The sequence below is a fragment of the Hypanus sabinus genome, chromosome 7, assembly GCF_030144855.1.
Source record: "Hypanus sabinus isolate sHypSab1 chromosome 7, sHypSab1.hap1, whole genome shotgun sequence".
NCBI lineage: Eukaryota > Metazoa > Chordata > Chondrichthyes > Myliobatiformes > Dasyatidae > Hypanus > Hypanus sabinus.
The window spans coordinates 103,879,580-103,903,038 of record NC_082712.1 but is presented as its reverse complement, the minus strand read 5'-3'; the positions used below and the strand labels follow the sequence as shown (position 1 = coordinate 103,903,038).

General features: G+C 42.5%; 1 protein-coding gene across 4 annotated transcripts in view; it reads left to right on the top strand.

Annotated features, from left to right (window-relative positions):
- Positions 1-23,459, top strand: part of LOC132397071 (RNA-binding protein FXR1-like) — a 190,519-nt gene that overhangs the window by 127,824 nt on the left and 39,236 nt on the right. For all 4 annotated transcript variants that reach the window (XM_059975330.1, XM_059975329.1, XM_059975328.1 and 1 more), the window contains 4 exons: positions 1,167-1,238; positions 9,545-9,693; positions 13,832-13,925; positions 20,823-20,939. In XM_059975330.1, the coding sequence (XP_059831313.1) occupies positions 1,167-1,238; positions 9,545-9,693; positions 13,832-13,925; positions 20,823-20,939 (432 nt within the window). The remainder of the gene's footprint in view (positions 1-1,166; positions 1,239-9,544; positions 9,694-13,831; positions 13,926-20,822; positions 20,940-23,459) is intronic.

Below are 23,459 nucleotides of genomic sequence, written 5' to 3'. Positions count from 1 at the left end.
AAAGGCAAAAAAAACGTTGTATGCAGTGTTATTTCATTTTAAATGTCAAACGGGTTTTGCGGCTCCCAGTGTTTTCTTTTCTGTGGGAAACGGGTCCAAGTGGCTCTTTCAGTGGTAAAGGTTGCTGACCCCTGCCCTAGCCCATCCCTCCAGCCTATCACTTCCCAGCTATCTACTTCATCCCTCCCCCCACTTCTTATACCCCTTTGACCATCCCATGTTACTTCACTCCTGATGAAGAGTTTCGGCCCGAAACGTCGTTTTTACCTCCTCCCATAGATGCTGTCTGGCCTGCTGAGTTCTGCCAGCATTTCGTGTTTTTTTTTAGTGAGTGTAAATGTAGATTCCTGCTGTACTGGACAACTATAATGTTCCTTGCCTGTAGTTACGCTATGTAACCATGGTGGAAAGGCAGTGTACCATCACACATTACAGTTACATGGCATTTGGTTAAAAATGTGGGATGTTTTGCCTTTGGAAGGTAACATATATGCATGGAGCAAGAATGACAACAGAACAATATAATTTAACATTTTTACTGAGTCATGTTAGCCAAGGTACATGGGGCAACTTGCAGTGTGGAGTGACAAACTGAACCTGAAAAACGTATGCATTATAAAACCAATGTGAAAAGAGGGGGTCCTTCTGTTCATAGGAGGCTGAATCGATTCAGTTGAGTGATCAATCAGACTGCCGCATTCTCACAATTGATCCAGTGCTGTTCACTGGATTGATCACCATTGTTCTTATTGAGGGGAACTTGCTTTGCTCTGGTTGAGCTATATATATCTCTGTAATTGACCTTGATTTATTGATTTTCACTTTGCAGTCTGTTCTGTGGTCTTCCCATATGTTCTGATGCACACCAATTGTGGCATAATCCATTACATAAGTTTGCAGCTTTGGTGTCGGCTTATTGCTTTGCTCCTATAGCCCGAAGAATGAACCTCAAGGGATAGAGTTATACTGGCAATATTGGCCACTTCATTACATAACTTGCATTCAACCTGAATAAGCCAAATCTTTCTGGTTGCACTATACTGACATCCTGACTAGCTGTTCTCCCTTTGTTGCTCAAGTTCGTCGTTGGAATGATGAGATTTGGTTTTTCCAAAATAACCCTCTCCCAAGATCACCACGTGATTTTTGTTTTGTCAATGTCCCAGGTATATTCAAGAGCTAATGAACATGAGCCCTGTGGATGGTGGCTGGCCAGGGTCCGGATGATGAAAGGAGATGTAAGTATGGATTGGCTTGTAAAATTGCTTTTTTCCTTATAGTTTTACTTTCATTTGCTTGTTGGTATTTTTATACAGTTCCAAGAGAAAGTTTGTGAACCCTTTGCAATTACCTAGTTTGAACACAGTCCAGGCTGGAAAACGTATGTGAACCCATGTATTTAATAAATGATAGAACCTCCTTTAGCTGTAATAACCTCTTCTAAATACTTCCTGTAGCTGCTAATCAGACTTCCCCAATGGCGAGGAGAAATTTTAGGTCATTCCTCCATCCAAAACTATTTCAGTTCATCAGTATTTCTGGGATACCTAACATAAACAGCCCTCTTGAGGCCATGCCACAAGATCTCAATTGAGATAAGGTCTGGAGTCTAACTTAGTCATTCCAACACATGAAATTATTTTTAAACAATTCTAATGTTGATTTACTTTCGTGCTTTGGACTATTGTCTTGTTGCATTATCAAATTTCTGTTAAGGTTCAGGTGACGGATTGCTACCCTGACATTCTGCTGTAAAATGTCTTGATACAATTTTGAAAACGTTGTTCCCTTAACTATTGCAAGCTATCCAGTCCCTGAGGCAGCAAAGCAGCCCCAAACCATGATCTTTCCACTATGCTTCACAGTTAGGATGAGATTTTGGTGTTGGTGTGCAGTGCCTTTTTTCCACAAAACATTGTCCCAGAAATGTTCTGAAACAGGTCGTCTTTTGCAAACTTGAGACATGCAACAATGCTTTTTTTTGGAGAGCATTGGTTTCCATGAACACCCTTCTTGTTCAGTGTTTTTCTTATAATGGACATATGAACAGAGATTTAGCAAGTTCTAGAAATTTCTGTTACCCTTTGGTTCTTTTTCACCTCCTTCAGCATTGCATGTTGTGTTCTTGGTGTGATCTTTGATGGATGCCCACTCCTAAGGAGAGTAGCAACAGTACTAAATTTCTTCGCTTTTGTAGCCTTTTCCAGCTTGTGCATCTCTATAATTCTTATTCTGAAGTCCTCTGAAAGTTGTTTTGATTGAGGTGTGCATATAAACAGACCTTTCTTGAGAAGAGTAAGCTCTGTCAATAACCTGACTTTGTGTGTCTCCAATCTCATTACAAATGAGAAAATCTTGAGATGCTGGAAATCCAAACAGCACACAGAAAATGCTAGAGAAACTCAGACAGCATCTTTGGCAAAAAGTGTAGTTGATGTTTTGGGCTGAGACCCTTCAGCAGGACTGGAGAAAAAAAGATGGGAGTAGATTTAAAAGGTGGAGGAGGGGAGAGAGAAACTTAAGGTGATAGGTGAAACCAGGAGGGGAGGGAGTGAAGTAAAGTGTTGGGAAGTTGGTGTAAGAGATACAGGGCTGGAGAAGGGGGAGTCTGGTGGGAGAGAACAGAAGGCCATGGAAGCAAGAAAAGAAGGGAGGACCACCTGAAGGAGGCAATGGCAGGCAAGAAGGTAAGGTGAGAGGGATAAGAGGGTGGGCGGCATGACCAGAAGTTTGAGAAATCGATGTTCGTGCCATCAAGTTGGAGGCTACCCAGCTGGAATATAAGGTGTTGTTCCTCCAACCTGAGTGGCCTCATTGCAACAGTAGAGGAGGCTATGGACAGACATATCAGAATGGAAATTGAAAGTGGAATTAAAATATGTGGCCACTGGGAATACCCGTTTCTTCTGGTGGGAGGCCATGCCGGGAGCACTGGACACAGTATATGACCCCAGGTGAAGTGCTACCTCACCCGGAAGGACTGTTTAGGGCCCTGAATGGTAGTGAGAGAGGTGATGCAGGGGCAGGTGTAGCACTTGTTTCACTTGCAAGGATAAGTGCTAGGACGGAGATTAGCGGGAAGGGACAAATGGATAAGGGAGTTGTGTAGGGAGCGGTGTGGCCTCTTGTATGTCAGTGAGACCCAAGCCATATTGGGAGACCATTTCACCGAGCTCCTGGTGTGGCCTCCTGTATATCAGTGAGACCTGATGTAGATTGGGAGACCGTTTCACTGATTGCCTACACTCCATCCACCAGAAGAAGCAGTGGCTACACATTCCGATATGTCAATCCATGGCCATCTCTACTGTTGCAATAAGGCCAAGTTCTGATTGGAGGAACAACACCTTATATTGCATCTGGGTAGACTCCAACCTTATGGCATGAAGGCATGAACAGCGATCTCTCGAACTCCCAGCAATGCCCCCCCTTCACCATATCCCCTTTTCCCCCTCTCACCTATCTCCTTGCCTGCCCATTGCCTCCCTCTGGTGGTCCTTCCTCCTTTTCTTGTTTCCATGGTCTTCTGTTCTCTCCCATCAGAGTCCCCGTTCTCCAGCCTTGTATCTCTCCCACTAACTTCCCAGCTTTTATTTCATCCCTCCCCTTCCTGGTTTCATCTGTCACTTTGTGTTTATCTCTCCACTCCCCCACCTTTTAAATCTCCTCATCTTTTTTTTCCTCTCCAGTCCTGCCCAAAACGTCGACTGTACTTTTTTTCCACTGAAGCTGCCTGGCCTGCAGAGTTTATTTTATGTTTCTCCAACCTCATTGATTGGAACACCTGACTCCAAATAGTTTTTGTAGAAGGCATTACCCCTGAGGCTCACATACTTTTTTAAACCTAGACTGATTGTTTAAATGGTGTACTCAACATTGATGAGAACAATTGTTGTTAGTTTGGGCAGATTGTGTTTGTTTGTTATTGTGATTTGGATGAAGATCTGACCACATTTTGAGAGTAACTATAGTGCAGAAAGCCAGGTGCTGGAAAGGGTTCACAAATTACTGTAAATTCCTGCATACATGTAATCATTCAGTGTTTGTGTGATTGCAGATGCTTTTGTGTGTTTTTAGTGTCAATGGTGGGTATTACATTACTTGAATAAGGTTATCTCATTGGTTCACTATTATCTATGGAAGCTTAATGGAATTAGTGGTCTGGTATAAGAAGACCAAATTGCATTCTTTCCTCTGCCACTGGGCTCCTTGCTCTTTTGATCTCTGTTCTCTTGCTTTCCCCTCATTTCATTAGTTCAATTTCATTTGAAATCACCAAATTAACAATTGTAGAAATTTGCAAACAATAAGAATCCATGAAGTATTAAGTGCTTGATCCTCAATTATACAATTTAATAAGTGCTTTGAAAGTCTTGTTACATGCCTGCAAATAGATGGCCAATCCAGTCTGACTGTAATGTGCTTTAAGTGTGTACTTACTGTCCAGACCTTGGCTTTGATCTGTCTGGATCATAAATCCTGGCATTGCATTGAATTGAATTGACTCTATTACTTACATCCTTCATATACGTGAGGAGTATAAATATTTACATTACATCTCTGTCTAAATGTGCAATGTGCAATTATAGTAATTTATAATATGTACAACAGGATAGTCAATATAACATAGAAATACAATTGTGTTGGCATGAATTAAGCAGTCTGATGGCCTGGTGAAGAAGCTGTCCCGGAGCCGGTTGGTCCTGGCTTTTATACTGCAGTACCGTTTCCCAGATGGTAGCAGCTGGAACAGTTTGTGGTTGAAGTGACTTGGGTTCCCAATGATCCTTCGGGTCCTTTTTACATACCTGCCTTTGTAAGTGTCCTGAATAGTGGGAAGTTCACATCTGTCCGCACCATTATCTGCAGAGTCTGTGATTGAGGGAAGTACAGTTCCCTTACCAGGCAGTAACGCAACCAGTCAGGATGCTCTCAATTTTGCCCCTGTAGAAAGTTCTTAGAATTTGGGAGCTCATACCAAACTACTTCAACTGTCTGAGGTGAAAGAGGCACTATTGTGCCTTTATCACCACGCAGCTGATATGTACAGACCATGTGAGATCCTTGGTGATGTTTATGCCGAGGAACTGAAAGCTGTTACCCTCTCAACCCCAGACCCATTGATGTCAATATGGGTTAGCCTGTCTCCATTCCTCCTGTAGTCCACAACCAGCTCCTTTGTTTTTGTGGCGTTGAGCATAGTGCTAATGAAGTTTTATTTGCACTGGCTTTCAACGAAAGCACATACTCTCCTGCATTTTTTTTAAGGGCAAGGTTTTGAAATCCAGAGCAACACAAACAAAATGGTGGAGGAACTCAGCAGGTCATGCAGCATCTATAGAGGAATAACTAGTCAATGTTTTGTGCTGAGGCCCTTCATAAAGAACCCAGCATTTTGAGTGTGTTGTCCAAGTGATCTATGTGTTCAATAATAGAAAGTAAATAAATTTGTGAGGTGGTGCATAGAACTTGCCAGGTTTAATCAAAAATGTACATTATACAGGCCGTACCCTCAGATTTAACTCCTTCATTTCCCATATCCACTGGTTTTAACAATGGTCAGTGTTCAGAACTCCTGTCTCTATATGATCATAGGACATAGAACTGTACAGCACGGTACAGGCCCTTATGCCTAAAAAGAGTCTCTTAAATGTATTTGCCTTTACCACCAACTGGGCAGGGTGATCCATGCACTCAAAAACTCTATTTTTAAAAAAAAAACTTAACTCTTTCCATTCAGAAATTATGCCATTTCTGCTGTGGAAATAAGCTTTTAGCTATCCACTCTAACTATGCATCTTATTGTCTTGTACACCTCTATCAAGTCACCTCTCATCCTCCATTCCAGAGAAAAGCCCTAACTCACTCATAAGACTAGATCTACAATCATAGAGGTATGGAATGAGCATATATTGATTATTTGTGACCTTTTCATTAAAGAAATGATGACTAGTTAATGGGAAGATGTGAGCACACTTGTGGAAAATGATTATTGGGATCAAAAGTACCAGAGGTGTGAAGAGGCTGGCGTGGAGCATTGGCACCATGTTAATTTGGCCATGGGGCTTTTTCCCATACTCTGTTATCATATAATCAGCGACTGAGGACTGAGTCGAGAATAGGGAATTTCAAAGCTTCAAAGTGCATTTATTAACAAAGAAAGTACAAATGATACTACCAAGAGATTTGATTGCTTACAGGCAGTCACAAAGCAAGGAACCTAAAAGAACCCAGTTAAACAAAATGAGACCAAAACCCCCAGAGCCCAGAAAGAAGGAGGGGTGAAATACAAAGTAATCATATAAACAATAGAAGTGAGCAACAACTTCAGCATTCCAAACTAAATTGAGTTCTTGGATCCAAATCGCTGGAGCCCAAAGCCTTGGTATTCAGTTCATTTTATTAGATCGCCACAAAGTTCACAGACACAAAGCACAACAGCTGGGGGTAGTCTTACAGCCTAGCGTCATGGAGAGAGAAGCCCATAGACTATCCAGACAGCACTTAGATTGTCTGAACCTTGCACTAGGACCCAGGCCCAACCGCCGGTGAATTGCTCCGTACTTAGATTTCACTGCCGAAGGAGCCGTACTCAACCCTGCTAATTCAGCACTGTGCCATATGTCCTCATCTGAGAGTTATAGAAAAGTATAGAACAGAAACAGGCCTCTTGGCCCATCCAGTTGGTTTCAAAGCCTTTTAAGCTGCCTGCTCCCATTGATCTGCACCAGGACCATAACCTCCATACTCTTACACCCAAACTTCTCTTAAACATTCAAATCGAGCTTGCCTGTACCACTTGTGCGGGCAGCTCATTCCACATTCTTATGACTCCTGGTTGTAGTCCCACCCAACCTCTCAAAAAAGCCTGCTTGCACTTACCCTATCTATACCACTCATGATTTTGTATACCTCTATCAAATCTCACCTCAATGTTCTACGTTCCAAAGAATAAAGTCCTAACCTATTCAATCTTTCCATGTAACTCAGGTCCTCCAGACTCAGCAACATATATGTAAATTTTCCTACTTACATCATTCCTACAGATAGGTGACCAAAACTGCACACAATACACCAAAATAGGCCTTGCCAATGTCTTGTACAACTATAACATAACTTTGATTTATGAAGGCCAATGTGCCAAAAGCTGCTTACAACCCTATTTGCCTGTGGTGCTACTTTCAACAAATTATGGACCAGTATTCCCATATCCTACTGTTCTACCACATTCCACAATGCCCTACCACTCACTGCATAAAACCTCCCCTGATTGGTCCTACCATAGAACACTTCACACTTTGAATTCCACAGGTGGATAACAGTGCTGAAGATGAAGTACGCGGTTTGCAAACAGAGGCAGTGTATAGTGAGGAGAGGCTGATAAGGCAGAATTACAGTCAACATGATGAGTTGCAACATGAAGGGCAGACAAAATCGAAAAGGGTGAGTGAACTCAAGACTCAAGATATTTATATTTGCATGCACTGTACAGAATAAGGTACATGAACTTGCAGCACAGTTGCAGGTTGGCAGGTATGATGTAGGCATCACTGAATCATAGCTGAAAGTAGATTATAGTTGGGAGCTTAATGTCAGAGGATACACATTTTATCGAAAGGCCAGGCAGGAAGGCAGAATGGGTTGGTGTTGCTCTGTTGGTTTAAAAAAAAATATGAAATCAAATCATTAGAGGTAACATAGGGGTTGGAAGGTGTTGAATCATTGTGGATAGAGCTAAGGGACTGCAAGGGTAAAGATGCCCTGATGGGTGCTTTGTACAGGCCCCCAAACAGTAGTAAGGATGTGGTCTGCAAATTACAATGAGAGAAAATGCATGCCAAAAGGGCAATATTACAATAGTCATGGGGGATTTCAGTATGCAGGTAGATTGAGAAAATCAAGATGGTGCTGGATTACATGAGGAGGAATGTAAAATGCCTACAAGATGGCTTTTTAGAGCAGCTAGTGGTTGAACCCACCAGAGAATCTGCTATTCTGGATTGGGAGTCCTTACGCAGGATTCCCCAAAGGTAAGTTTGCAGGTTTAGTCTGTGGTGAGGAAGGAAAATGCAATGTTAGTATTAATTTTAGGAGGACTAGAATACAGAGAGAGATTATGAGAGTTAATCTAAGGGAATTGGGGTTGCAGGAATTCACACTATAAGGGTTACTGGACATGGGTGAGAGAGCACAGGTCAGGGTACTTTTAGCTTTCTTAAGGGATACTGGGGTTTTTAATAGGATATGATGGATAAGCAGGAATAGGGTACTAGGATTGCTAAAGAAGGAAGGATAAAGTGTAGGTGAAGGGATTTAGAATGTAAGTCTATCGTCTGATCCACACTCCGGAGCAGAAGGTGGTGGTAATGCACCATTCAGCTGAGTGCCAACCGCCATAAAACAAGAAGAAGACTAGAATATAAAAGCAAAGATGTAATGTTGAAACTTTATAAAGTACTGGTGGGGCTTCACTGATGGTGAAGTATTGTGATCAGTTTTTGGCCCCTCACATTAGAAAGGATGTCCTGAAACTGGAGAGGGTTCAAAGGAGGTTTATGAAAATTATTCTAGGATTGAATGGCTTGTCATATGAAGAGTGTTTGATGGCTCTGGGCCTGTATTCACTAGAATTCAGAAGAATGAAGGGTGACCTCATTGAAACCTATCGAATGGTGAAAGGCCTTGATAGTGGATGTGGAAAGGATCCTTCCTATGGTAAGAGTCTAGGACCAGAGGACACCACCTCAGAACAGGGCATCCTTTTAGAACAAAGATTAGGAGGAATTTCTTTAGCCAGAGAATAGTGAATCTGTGATTCTTTGCTGAAGGTAGCTGTGGAGGCCAAGTTGTTATGTATATTTGAAACAGTGGCTGATAGGTTTTTGATTGGTCAGGGCTGAGAGGAAAATTGGATCAGCTGTGATGAAATGGCAGAGCAGACTTGATGGGCTAAATGGCCTAATTCTGCTCCTATGTCTTATGGTACTTCTACCATTTTTCAGCTCATTTGTTACAGCTGGTCCAGATCTCACTGCAAGCCTTGTTAGCTTTCTTGGCTATCCACTACACCACCTATCTTGGTGTCATCTGTAAATTTACTGATCTACTTAACCACATTATCATTTAGGTTGTTGACATAAATGACCAACACTACTGATCCAGCACTGATCCCTGTGGCACTCCACTAGTCATGTGCCTCCATTCAGACAGGAAATCGTCCACCACTCTCCTTCTTCCACAAAGCCAATGTCTAATCCAATTTGTTACCTCATCTTGAGCGCAGCACATGAATCTTCTTGACCAATCTCCTATGTAGGACCTTGTCAAATGCCTTACCAAAGTCCATGTAGACAACATCCACTGCCTTGCCTCCATCACCTTTCCTGTTAACTTCCTCAAAAGGGAATATAAACCCAAAGCTTAAATGGGGAAAAAGGGAAGAATGAGAACACTTGTAGACCTATTGTAACTAGCTCAAAATCTTACACAAACACCCTCCCCAATCTAACATGAGTTTTGCTGAGGATTCCTGTTTATTTTCCAGTTTTATGTCATAGAGTATGCCGCCTGTGATGCCACGTACAATGAAATAGTCACGATGGAGAGACTGCGCCCTGTCAATCCCAACAAGACTGCCACCAAGAACCTGTTCTACAAACACACCATTCCTGTGCCAGATGATCTCAAAGAAGCGTGAGTTTTGTTTGGAAAATCAAAGCACGTCTTGCCAGCATGGGAAGTGGTGGATGTGGTTTAATTGCAAAATTTAAGAGAAGTTTGTATAGGTATATTAATGGGTGGGTATGATTGGCTATGATCCAGTTGCAGGCAGAAAAGCATATTGCTACAGACTAGATGGGCCAAAGCGCCTGTTTCTGTCCTGTCATGCTCCGTCTATCCCCATGGCAGAAAAAACAGTGTGAGATATTTAGCTCTACATTTCTTTAAGTTGTATTACTGTGAAAGCAGTGAGAAATTACTTTTCAATTTGGTCCTTATCTGCACGAGATGCTTGTATCGGGCTGGGTAGGAAATACACTGTGTTCCTAAGTTTAAGGTGACTGTGCCATTGTTTGGAATGGATTGATATGTCCAACCAGTCGTCAAAAAAAAGTTCAAATTAAATTTATTATTGAACTGTATGTGTGTAATCTTTGCACAACCGAGATTCATTTTCTTGCAAGTATATTTTAAAAATCCATTAACCATATAGAATCAATGAAAGACTGCACCAAGTGGGCATACGACCAGTGCGCAATTGATGACAAACTGCAAATACAAAAAGAAATGATAATAAATAAACAATAGATATTGAGAACGTGAGATGAAGAGTCCTGGAAAATGAGTCCTTGAGTTGTGTGAACAGTGATGGGGCAAGTGAAGTTTAGTGAAGACATCCGTTTTGGTTGAAGAACCTGATGATTGAGGGGTAATAACTTTCTGAACCTGGTGGTGTGAGTCCTGAGGCTCCTATATATACCACCTTCATAATGGCAGCAGAAAGAGAGAGAGTATGTCCTGGGTGTTGGTGTTTCCTGATGATGGATGCTACTTACCTGTGACAATGCTCCATGCAGATGTGCTCAGTGGTGCAGAGGGCTTTCCCTGTGATGGAAATATTCATTATATGAGAGAAAGGATTTCTATTCAAGGGCTTTGCTGTTTCCATACCAGGCTGTGATGCAGCCAGTCAACATACTCTCCACTGCACACCTATAGAAATTTGTCAACATTTGAGGTGTCATGCCAAACTTTGGCAAATTTGTAAGGAAGTAGAAGATGTGCTGCAGTATTGCACATGTGTGGTGGGCCCAGGGCAGGTCCTCCAAAATAATAACACTGAGGAATTTAAAGTTGGTGGCCCTCTCCACTTCTCATGCTTTGAGTACTGGCTCATGGACCTCTGGTTTCCTCCTCATAAAATCAGTAATCAGCTCCTTGGTCTAGCTGACATTGAGGGACAGGTTGTTGTTGTGACACCATTCAGCCAAATTTTCAATCTCCCTCGTATACACTGAGTCATCACCACCTTTGATTAGACCAACGACAGTGGTGTCATCAGCTAATGAATATGGCACAGAGCCTTGTGGTGCACTTGGGCTGATGGAGATTGTGGAGGGGATGTTGCAATCTAAACTGACTGGGGTCTGCAAATGAGGAAATTAAGGGTCATTTTGCACAAGGAGGTATTGAGGCCAAAGTCTTGAAGCTTATTGATTAGTTTTGAGGGGATGGTGAAGTTGATGCCAAGCTGTAGTCAATAAAGATGCATGCAACTTTGCTGTCCAGATATTCCACGGCTGAGAGAAGAGCCAATGAGAAGGCATCTGCTATCAATCTGTTGCATCTGTAGGGAAATTGGAACAGACCTAAGTCACTCCTCAGGCAGGAGTTAATGTTTCATCACCAACCTCACAAAACATTTAATCACTGATATAATTGCTACTGGATAATGGTCATTGAGGCAGGTTACCACATTTTTCTTGGGCACTGGTATAAGTGAAGCTTGCTTGAAGCATGTGGGTACGTCAGACTGTCAAAACAAGAGGTTAAAGATCTTGGTAAACACTACATGGGTCTTTAGTATTAAGCCAGGTTACCCCATCCAGGCTGGATGCTTTCCATGGGTTCCTGAAGGATGCTCGCACATCGGCCTCAGAGATTGAAATCACAGGATCAATGGGGGATGCAGGAGTTCATGACGTTTTCTTCATACTTTGATGGTCCAAGCGAGCCTAGAAGGCATTGAGTTCACCTGGAAGTGAAACCCTGTTGTCACCTGTGTTGCTTGATTTCACTTTCTAAGAGGTAATAGTATTCAAGCCCTGCCACAATTGATTAAGCTTAGTCCAGTATTTTGCCTGTGAGGTGGCTTTCTAGATATTCTACCTGGACATCTTGTAACTTGATTGCCAGACTTGATTGCTTCTTATCTGGCCCTCAAAAGATTGCAGATCTCATGGTTCATCCAGGGCTTCTGGTTGAGGAAGACACTGAAAGAGTTTGTGGGAACACATTCTTCTATAACAGTTTCTATAAAGTCCTTGACGTCTGTGTTGCATTCATTCAGATCCACAATTGAGCCCTTGAACACGGCCCAATCTACTGACTCAAAGCAATCCTGTAGCCACTCTGCAGCCTCCCACGACCACTTTTTTATTGTCCTAATCGCTGGGACTTTGCTCTTTGGCCTCTGCCTATATGCAGGTAGGAGAAGGACAGCCAAGTGATCAGCTTTCCTGAAATGTGGTGTGGGCATTCATTATCTTAGTATAACAGTGGTGTAGTCTGTTGGAACCTCTGGTGCTACAGGTTATATGCTGATGGTAATTGGGCAGTCCTTTCAACAAACCTGATTGAAATCCCCTTCATTACATGAAATACATTGGGATGGGCTGTTTCTTGGTGACAGCATCATGCAGTATCTCAAGTTCTTGATTATAGTCGACCACTGGTGGTACGTAAACTAAAGTCAGGATCCCAGAGTACTCTTTATAAATGGAATGGATGGCATTTAATCATTAGGGGTTCAAGGTTACAGGAACACAAGTTCAACAAAACTGCCACATCGGAGCACTACAGAGTGTTTATCATGAAACACACACTTCCACCATTTGCCTTTTCCAAGTTAGCAGTTCGGTTCATCCTGTGTATCAAGAAGCCTTCTGGTCTGAACGCTCTATCTGACATGCTGGGAGTAAGCCACGTTTCAGTAAAACATAAATCACATTTCTTATTTACATTTCATGAAACAAAAATGCCCTCAATTTTGTTCTCCAGCGACTACGCACTTGGTAGCAAGATGCTGGGTAGAGGGGTTCTCATTCTGTGATTCAGCCTGACTTGGACTCCCCACCTCACATCCGTCCATGGCGATGAACCTTCGTCTGCTTAAAGGCGCCGTGCCTGTTTGCTTGAGAGTTAAGTCTGTCAAGTCCTTCAGAAGATCATGAAATCTGTAATTCATTAAGTTCATTTAAAATTGGTCATTGGTGATTTTCCCACACTGTAATAATGACCTCCACTGTTAGCCTCCTGGGTGAGCTTGTTCCTGTGATTTTGCCACAGCTCAACCATAGGGCTAATGGCATGTTGGCCTTTGAACTATGGGAAGGTAATATGTTGCTGTAGCCAGTGTTGGTTTCCTGGGTGATTGGGAAGTTCTAAAACTGCTATTTCAACCCAGTGCCTCTATCTCTGAACAATCAAACTAAGGAACACAAGTTAGGCAGAATCTGTGAAGGGAAGTGGACAGTCAATGATTCAGGTTGAGACCTTGCAACAGGACAGTGATACATCGGCTGAGGTAAAGGGGCGTTATACCAACTTTGTTTTACTTCTCCTATCATCTTGCCACCTTCCAAAGCAATCAGGGTGGAGCTTCAGATTTTATGGTGGAGTTTCACTAGGTGAATACTTGAAACTTTGGAATATTGAAAGGCCCAGAGACAGAATGGACATGGAGAGGACGTTTCCTATATTGGGATTTTAGGATCAGAGGGCACAACCTCACAATGCAAGGGCATCCCTTTAGAACAGATGAGAGGTATTTTTTTTCAATGAATCTATGGAATTCATTGCCACAGATGGCTGTGGAGGCCAACTCATTGGGTATATTTAAAGGAGGTGGTGGGTTCTGGGGAGAAGGCAGGTGAATTGTGTTGAAAGGGATAATAGACCAGCCGTGATTTAATAGAGCAGCAGACTCGATGGGACATAGGGCTTAATTCTGCTACTATGTCTTAAAGTTATGGTCTTGTAGATCTGGTGTGGAATGGGATATTTTTTATTTCTGAACTTCACTGTCCATCCTATCTGGTTACTGTTACAGCTGTGCAAATGAGAATGCCCACAAGGATTTCAAGAAGGCTGTTGGAGCACACTCCATCGTGTACAATGCTTCCAGCAACGAGCTGGTCCTGCTGGTAAGAGCATGTTGACTTAATTCCACCTGACTACTCAAAATGTCTGCTGACCAGCTTCTTTCCTTTGGCCAACAAGCATGGATTAGTTCTCCTTTAACTTTGGATTGGGCTGCATATGGAGAATTGTGTGCCATTCAGGTCGTCTCGGTGCAGGAAGGATGTGGAAGCTCTGAATAGGATGCAGAGGACATTCACCAGGATACTGCCTGAATTAGAGCAAGGAGAGGTTGGATAAATTTGGGCTGGTTTCTCCAGAGTGTCAGAGACTGAGGGGGAAGACCTGAGAAAGTCAGAATCTTGTCCCTAGGTGGGACAGCATGATACCGTAGTTCTGAGTACCACACTTTACAGTACCACCAACCAGCTTCAATTCCCACCGCTGTCTGTAAGGAGTTGTACATTCTCCAAGTGAAAGCGTGGGTTTTCTCTGGGTGCTCTAGTTTCCTTCGACAGTCCAAAGGTGCTAATTGGTTAATTGGTCATTGTAAATTGTCCTGTGGTTAGTCTGGGGTTAAATCAGGGAATTGTTGGGCAGCACAGCTCAAAGAGCCTATTCAACACTATCTCTCAATAAATAAATAAATGGGTAGATATCAAATACTGTATTAGAGACCATGTCTTTAAGGGGGGAGTGGACTTTAAAGGATGTGTGAGACAGATACATTAAGGGCTAATATGAGAAGCATAATTTTAAAGTGGAGGAAAGTATTATGGGGGTGTCAGAGGTATTGTGGGTGTGTGGAATGCACTTTCATTGGCAGTGGTAGAGGCATTCAAGAGACACTTGGCATATGGATGACAGAAAAATGGAGGGCTACGTAAGAGGGAATGGTTAGATTGACCTTGGAATAAGTTAAAAGATCAGCACAACTTTGTGGGCTGAAGGATGTACGATGCTGCAATGTCCTATACATTTGGTTAGTGATTGGTGACTGGAGTGGGCTGCTGGGGAAATTTAGGAAGCAAACACGATAATAGCATTAAATTTTCAACAACTTACTACAAGATGGTCTCCCTTATTTTTGTCATTAGTTGGTCGGATTAATGCTATTAAAATGATGATTTTACCGAAATTTTTATATTTATTCCAAGCGTTACCAATTTTTATTCCTAAATCTTTTTTTGATAATATTGATTCAAAAATTTCCTCATTTGTGTGGCAAAATAAAAATCCTAGGTTAAGCAAAAGGCAATTACAAAAGTCTAAAAAAGATGGTGGTCTAGCTTTACCTAACTTTAGATTTTATTATTGGGCGAATAATATTCGTAACCTAATGTACTGGAAACTAGATTTGGATTCACCTGTGTGCCCACAGTGGGTAAATTTGGAATGTAGTGAGGTAAAGGGATATTCTATATTTTCCGTTCTTGGTTCTTTTCTTCCTATTGATTTAGCCAAATTCAATAAACAGATATCTAACCCGGTTGTCAAACATACACTACGAATTTGGTTTCAATTTCGCAAATTCTTTAATCTGAAAAACTTTGTTCTGGACAGCCCTATTTTATGTAATTTTTTTTTCAAACCTTCACTGACAGATCAAGCTTTTAGTATATGGAAAAGGAAAGGTATAAAATGTTTTCGTGATCTTTTTTTTGAAGGTACTTTGATGTCTTTTGATCAACTTTCCAACAAATTTGAATTACCTAAATCTAATTTTTTTAGATACTTACAAATTAGAAATTTCTTACATAAAATTCTTCCATCTTTTCCTAATTCAACTCCATCGGATTTTTCAGATTTGATTTTTACTTTTAATCCTTGTCAGAAGGGATTAGTAGCTTTTATTTATAACATGATTATGAAGATACAGCCAGAAATATCGGATAGAATTAAACAAGAATGGGAAAAAGAACTTCGATGTAATATATCAACAGATAAATGGGAAAAAATTTTACAAATGGTTAATTCCTCTTCTATTTGTGCTAAACATGCTTTAATACAATTTAAAATTGTACATAGAGCTTATATGTCTAAAGATAAGCTTGCCCGATTTTACTCGCATATCAACCCTCAATGTGACAGATGTCACTTAGAAGTGGCTTCATTGACCCACATGTTTTGGGCATGTCCCACTTTATATAACTATTGGAAGGACATCTTTGATGTCATTTCCTCAGTATGGAATATCGATTTACAACCCCATTTTATTACTGCAATTTTCGGTATACCAAATGAAGATGGCAATCAGCTTTCCCCTTCAATCAGACGAATGATTGCCTTTGTAACATTAATTGCTAGAAGGTCTATATTACAAAACTGGAAAGAAGTAAATCCTCCTACTACATCTCAGTGGTTCTCCCAAACTATTTCCTATCTGAGTTTGGAAAAAATTAGAAGCACTATCTTTGATTCTTCAATTAAATTTGAAGAAACCTGGGGACCATTTATTCGACACTTTCATATGAATTAATTTGGCCTTTTTCAGATCCTTTTCTCTATTTATCCTTGTTCAGGTATGGAGTTCCGGAGTTCTTTTCTTGACACCTTCATATATTTATAAAGTGTTATTATTGCCCATGTTAGTTTAGTTTAGTATTTTTTTTCAATATATATTTTCTCATATATATTTTCAATTTTTTTTTCTTTTTTGATGATTATTTTTGTTTTTTTCATATATATTTATATAGACTTGATTGATTTATGTACCTTTTATTGATTGATGTTTAATAGGATATTATTATCCTATTACTAATGTAATTTCAAGTTTATTGAGTTTGTAATCTATTCATTATCATGTGTTGTTTTTTTTATATATGAAACTTAATAAAAAGATTGAAAAAGAAAAGATAATAGCATTAAATTTAATTTAGATAAGCATGTAGCATGCAGGACATAGAGGGGTGTCAGTTATCTGCGGGCAAGCAGCATGAGCCTAATTTGCCATTATGGTTGCCGTTGATATCATGGGCTGAGGGGCCTGCTCCTGTGCTGCACCATTGGATAAGCAGGTTGAGATTTTCCCATGGCTAGATGTTTACACAGCAGAGAGCAGTGATATAGACTCCGTGGAGGGAGTACATTTTGATGCCTGCTCTCTGTGGAATTAGTCTCGAGACCTTTGCCATTTTCCCCACAATTGTGCTGAAGCACATGGGCTGTGTTCAGTTGTAAGGTCACCCCCGGCCCAGTTGTAGATGGTACCTGCTTGTGTGTCAGCGTGGTTTCTGTAAAGGAAAATCTTCCTGAAAAATTGTTATTCTTCGAGGAAGTAACAGGCAGGGAGGACAAAGGAGGGGCAGTAGATGTCATTTACTTGGATTTTCAGAAGATAAAGTGCCACATATGAGGCTGCTTAACAAGATAAAATCCTATGAGGTTACAAGAAAGATACTGGCATGCATAGAGGAATGGCTGATGGGCAGGAAGCAGTGAGTGGGAATAAAGGGGGCCTTTTCTCATTCGCTGCCAGAGACTAGTGGTCCTCAGGGGTCAGTATTGGGACTGCTACTTTTCACATTTTTTTGTCAGTGATTTAGATAGTGGTACTTTGTGGCAAAGTTTGCAGATGATATGAAGACAGGTGGAGAGGTAGGTAGTGCTGAGGAAACAATGCAATTGTAGCAGGACTTAGACAAGTTGAAAGAATGGGCAAAAAAATGACAGAATACAGTGTTAGGAAGTGTATGATGTATTTTGGTAAAAGAAACAGTGTGGACTATTATCTAAATGGGGAGAAGTTTCAAACATCAGAGATGCAAAAGGACATGGGGTTCGTCGTGCAAGAGTCCCAGAAGGTTAATTCAGAGATTTCAAAGCTAAATTTAATGTCAGATAAATGTATGATTCCAGGTCTCCAGGCACTCAACCATAGATATTCCGACTCCCCCGACAACACACGCATCTCCAGCCAGGACACCAACCTTTGATCCACCTGTCTCCAGAGCCCCAAGATCCTAGGCTTCCAAATCCGAGCTGGACTCTTAAGCTAAGCCCTTGGTATTGCAAACAGCCAATTGTGAAACCCCAAGAGCAGTTCCCATTCCCTCAAGGAACCATAGTTAGCGTGTAACTCCAGCTCAGGGTCTTCAAAAAACCCTGAAAGGGGAAAATAGAGATATTAATGATGGAAATAGTTGAGTCTGTGGTAAAGAAGGCAAATGCAATGTCATTTATTTTGAGGGAAATAGAATATAAAAGCAAGGAGATAATGTTGAAGCTTTATAGGACCCTAGTCAGGTTGCATTTGAAGTATTGTCAACAGTTTTTGGGCTGATATGATGTACTGTCTTAGGAGAGACAGCAGAGGAGGTTCATGAGGATGATTCCAGGAATGAAGGGGTTAACATATGAGGAGCGTTTGGCAGCTTTGGGCCTGTATTCACTGGAATATAGAAGAATGCAGGGGGATCTGATTGAAACTTACCAAAACATTGAAAGGACTAATAGGTTGAATGTGACGAGAATGTTTCCTCTGTTGGGGTTATCCAGAACTAGAGGACACAGCCTCAAAATTGAAGGACGACCTTTTAGAACAGGAGGAATTTTTTTTAGCCAAAGGATGGTGAATTAGTTGAATGCTCTTCCGCAGACTGTGCTGGAGGCCAAGTCTGTGCGTATATTCAAAGAGGAAGTTTGTAGATTCCTTATTGGTTGGGGCATCAAGGGATATGGTGAGTGGGCAGGTGTATGGGGTTGAATGGGTTCCAGGATTATCCATGATGGAATGGCAGAGCAGACTCAATGGGCTGAATGGCCTAATTTGCCTCCACTGTCTTATGGTATTATGGACGTGTTGTAATGGGAATTAGAAGTGGAATTAAAGTGGGTGGCTACTGGGAGATCCTGTTTTCTCTGGTAGATCCTGTTTTCTCCGCTCTCTGCATAAAACAAAACTTACTGCGCACAACAGACAATGCTGGAGAAATTCAGCAGGTCAGGAAGCATCTATGGGAGGGACTAAACGTGACATTTCGAGCCGAGATGCTTGGATTTACTTAGATCTTCAGAAGGTGTTTGATAAGGTGCCGCATTTGAGGATGCTTCACAAATTAAAATTGTATGGCATTACAAGAAAGATACTGGCATGGATAAAGGAATGGCTGATAGGCAGGAGGCACCGAGTGGGAATAAAAGAGCCTTTTCTGGTTGGTTGTCGGTGACTAGTGGTGTTCCTCAGGGATCAGTATTGGGACCGCTATTGTTCGCATTGTTCATCAATGATTTGGATAATGGAATTGGCTTTGTGGCAAAATTTGTAGATGATATGAAGATAGGTGGAGGGGTAGGTAGTGCTGAGGAAGCAATGTTATTTCAGCAGAACCTAAATAAATTGAAAGAATGGGCAAAAATTGGCAGATGGAATACAGTGTTGGAAAATGCATAGTAATGCATTTTGGTGAAAGTAACAATAGTGCAGACTATTAACTAAATGGGGAGAAGGTTCAAACATCAGAGGTGCAGAGAGACTTAGGAGCCCTCATGCAAGGCTCCCAGAAGGTTAATTTACAGTTGAGTCTGTGGTAAAGAAGGCAAATGCAAATTTGACATTTATTTCAAGGAGAATAGAATATAAAAGCAAGTAGATAATGCTGAGGTTTTTTATAAGACACTAGTCAGACTGCACTTGGAGTATTGTCAACAGTTTTGGGCCCCATATCACAGAAAGGATGTGCTGTCATTGGAGGGAGTGCAGAGGAGGTTCACAATGATGATTCCAGGAATGAAGCGGTTAACCTGTGAGAGGCGTTTGGTAGCTTTGAGCCTGTACTCACTGGAATTTAGAAGAATGCGGAGGGATCTCATTGAAACCTACTGAATGTTGAAAGGACTATGTGAGGTGGATGAGGAGAGGTGGTGGGGTTATCCGGGTCTAGAGGGCACAGCCTCAAAGTTAAGCAATGGCCTTTTAGAACAGAGGTAAAAGGGAATTTTTTTTAACCAGACAGTGGTGAATCAGTGGAATGCTGTGCCACCAATTGTGGTGGAGGCCAAGTCCATGAGTTTATTTAAGACGGAAGTTGATAGTTTTCTGATCGGTCAGGGCATTAAAGGATGTGTCAACAAGGCAAGTATATGGGGTTGGGTGGGAACTGGGATCAGCCATGATGGAATGGTGGGGCAGACTCAGTGGTGTGAATGGCCTATTTCTGCTGCTGTGTATTATGATTTAAGGGTGGGCTTCTCTGTGTTGCTCTGGATCTGCAGCAACTGTGGAATCTCCTGTGTTTATGATTTGTAGCGACGGTGGTGTTTCAGGTCTGCAAGCTCCGAAAGAGAACTTCTCTGAATTGTTAATTATGTTTAATTTCAGACTATAGTACCCACAACATTTTGTAATGAGCAAAAATGGGCTCTTGGGAAGTGTAAATAGCTGCAAAAGAATCTTTACTGAAGGTGCTGGAACTGAGCAGAAATTATTGGCAGCACTTGGCAAGTGGAAAAGGTGGCATCTGTGAAAAGAATTTTGGCTGGAAGGTCAATGATGTCAATGTTGGCCCTCTACATCCTGCAAAGATGTTGCTTGTCCTGAGTATTTGAGTGTTTCCAGCAATTCTATTTTTTAGTTCTGAGCATAAAAGTGGACATTGGCGATCTGGGGTTAAAAGAACTCAAGTACAGAGTAAATGAGAGCTTTTTAAACACAAGGTACACTGCCAGATACTGTGGTCAAATCAAGACGTACAAACAAGCTGGATGAACTCAGCAGGTCGGGCAGCATCCGTTGAAAGGAGCAGACAACATTTCGGGCCGAGACCCTTCGTCAGGACTTGCAGTCAACATTTTAGGCTGAAATGTTGACTGCTCCTTTCAACCGATGCTGCCCGACCTGCTGAGTTCATCCAGCTTGTTTGTAGGTTTCTTCTTGTTTGCCACTTTTTTTTATATTTTTGTACCCCATTAGGAAACTGCCTTTGTGTCTTTGATGTAATGTGCATCTTGTCAATCCCTCACAGTCCATAAATGAGTCGACCGTGAAGCGTGCAGGCTTGCTGAGCGACATGCACTTCCGCAGTATTCGTACCAAACTGATGCTGATGTCTCGAAATGAAGAGGCCACTAAACACCTTGAGGTGAGAAGAGGAACTGGATCTGATGCTTGGGGATTGGTAACCTTGCAGGAAGATGGTTGCGTTAAGCAGCAGTACACTGCCAAGACAATCGGGAGCACAATAGTGTTGCGTTTAACCTAACACTTTACAGTATTGATGAAATAGGGTCCATTCAACCCTCCACCTCTTCATGGACACCCCGCTCTGGTCTTTTGCCTGCTCTGGATCTCTTTATTGCTAATTGCCGACTGGACATCAACCGCCTCAACTTCACCACACCATGCTCCAATTTTAACCTCACTCCTTCTGAACGCTCTGCTCTCCGCTCCCTCCACACCAATCCCAACCTCACTATAAAACCGGCTGATAAGGGGGGAGCTGTTGTAGTCTGGCGTACTGACCTCTACCTGGCCGAGGCACAGCAACAACTCCCTGATACCTCTTATTTACCCCTTGATCATGACCCCACTAAGGAGCACCAGGCCACTGTCTCCTATACCATCACCAACCTTATCAGCTCTGGGGATCTCCCATCCACTGCCACCAGCCTCATAGTTCCCACACCCCACACTTCCCGTTTCTACCTCCTACCGAAGATCCACAAACCTGCCTGTCTAGGTAGACCACACACACAAAATGCTGGTGGACCAGCAGCATTCCACCAGCATTTTGTGTGTGTTGTTTGAATTTCCAACATCTGCAGATTTCCTCATGTTTGTCCAGGTAGACCCATTGTCTCCGCTTGCTCCTGCCCCACTGAACTCATTTTTACATACCTCGACACTGTTTTATCCCCCTTTAGTCAATCCCTTCCCACCTATGTTCGTGACACTTCTCACGCTTTGAAATTTTTTCAATGATTTTAAATTCCCTGACCCCCACCGCCTTATTTTCACCATAGACATCCAGTCCCTATATACCTCCATCCCACACCAGGAAGGTCTCAAAGCTCTCCGCTTCTTTTTGGATTCCAGGCCTAACCAATTCCCCTCTACCGCCACTCTCCTCCGTCTAGCAGAATTAGTTCTTAATCTCAATAATTTCTCATTTGGCTCCTCCCACTTCCTCCAAACCAAAGGTGTAGCCATGGGCACCTGCATGGGTCCCAGTTATGCCTGCCTTTTTGTTGGCTTTGTGGAACAGTCCATGTTCCAAGCCTATATGGGTATCCATCCCCCTCTTTTCCTTCGCTACATCGACGACTACATTGGCGGTGCCTCCTGCACGCATGCTGAGCTCGTTGACTTCATTAACTTTGCCTCCAACTTTCACCCTGCTCTCAAATTTACCTGGTCCATTTCCAACACCTCCCTCCCCTTTCTTGATCTTTTTGTCTCCATCTCTGGAGACTGCTTATCTACTAATATCTACTATAAGCCTATAGACTCACAGCTACCTGGACTATTCCTCTTCCCACCCTGTCTCTTACAAAAATGCTATCCCTTTCTTGCAATTCCTCCGACTCTGCCACATCTGCTCTCAGGGTGAGGCTTTTCATTCCAGGACGAAGGAGATGTCTTTATTTTTTAAACAAAGGGGCTTCCCTTCTTCCACCATCATCTCTGCTCTCAAACGCATCGCTCCCATTTCCCACACCATCTGCCCTCACCTCATCCGCCCGCCACCCCACTTGGGATAGGGTTCCCCTTGTCCTCACCTACCACCCCACCAGCCTCCGGGTCCAACGTATAATTCTCCGTAACTTCCACCACCTCCAACGGGATCCCACTACCAAGCACATCTTTCCCTCCCCCCCTTTCTGCTTTCCACAGGGATCACTCCCTACGCGACTCCCTTGTCCGTTCATCCCCCCCCATTCCTTCCCACCGATCTCCCTCCTGGCACTTATCCTTGTAAGCGGAACAAGTGCTACACCTGCCCTTACACTTCCACCCTCACCACCATTCAGGGCCCCAGACAGTCCTTCCAGGTGAGGCGACACTTCACCTGTGAGTCGGCTGGTGTGGTATCTGCGTCCGCTGCTCCCGGTGTGGCCTTTTATATATTGGTGAGACCCGACACAGACTGGGAGACAGTTTCGCTGAACACCTATGCTCTGTTTGCCAGAGAAAGCAGGATCTCCCAGTGGCCACACGTTTTAATTCCACATCCCATTCCCATTCTGATATGTCTATCCATGGCCTCCTCTACTGTCAAGGTGAATCCATACTCAGGTTGGAGAAACAACACCTTATATACTGGCTGGGTAGCCTCCAACCTGATGGCATGAACATTGACTTCTCTAACTTCTGTTAATGTCCCTCCTCCCCTTCTTACCCCATCCCAAATATATTCAGTTTTTTCCCCCCTCTTTTTTTCTCTCTCTGCTCATCACTCTTGACAGTTCTCCATCTCTCTCTGGTGCTCCCCTCCCCCTTTCTTTCTCCCTAGGCCTCCCATCCCATGATCCTTCCCGTTCTCCAGCTCTATATCCCTTTTGCCAATCACCTTTCTGGCTCTCAGCTTCACCCCACCCCCTTCGGACTTCTATCATTTCACATTTTCCCCTCCCCCTCCTACTTTCATATCTCTTACTATCTT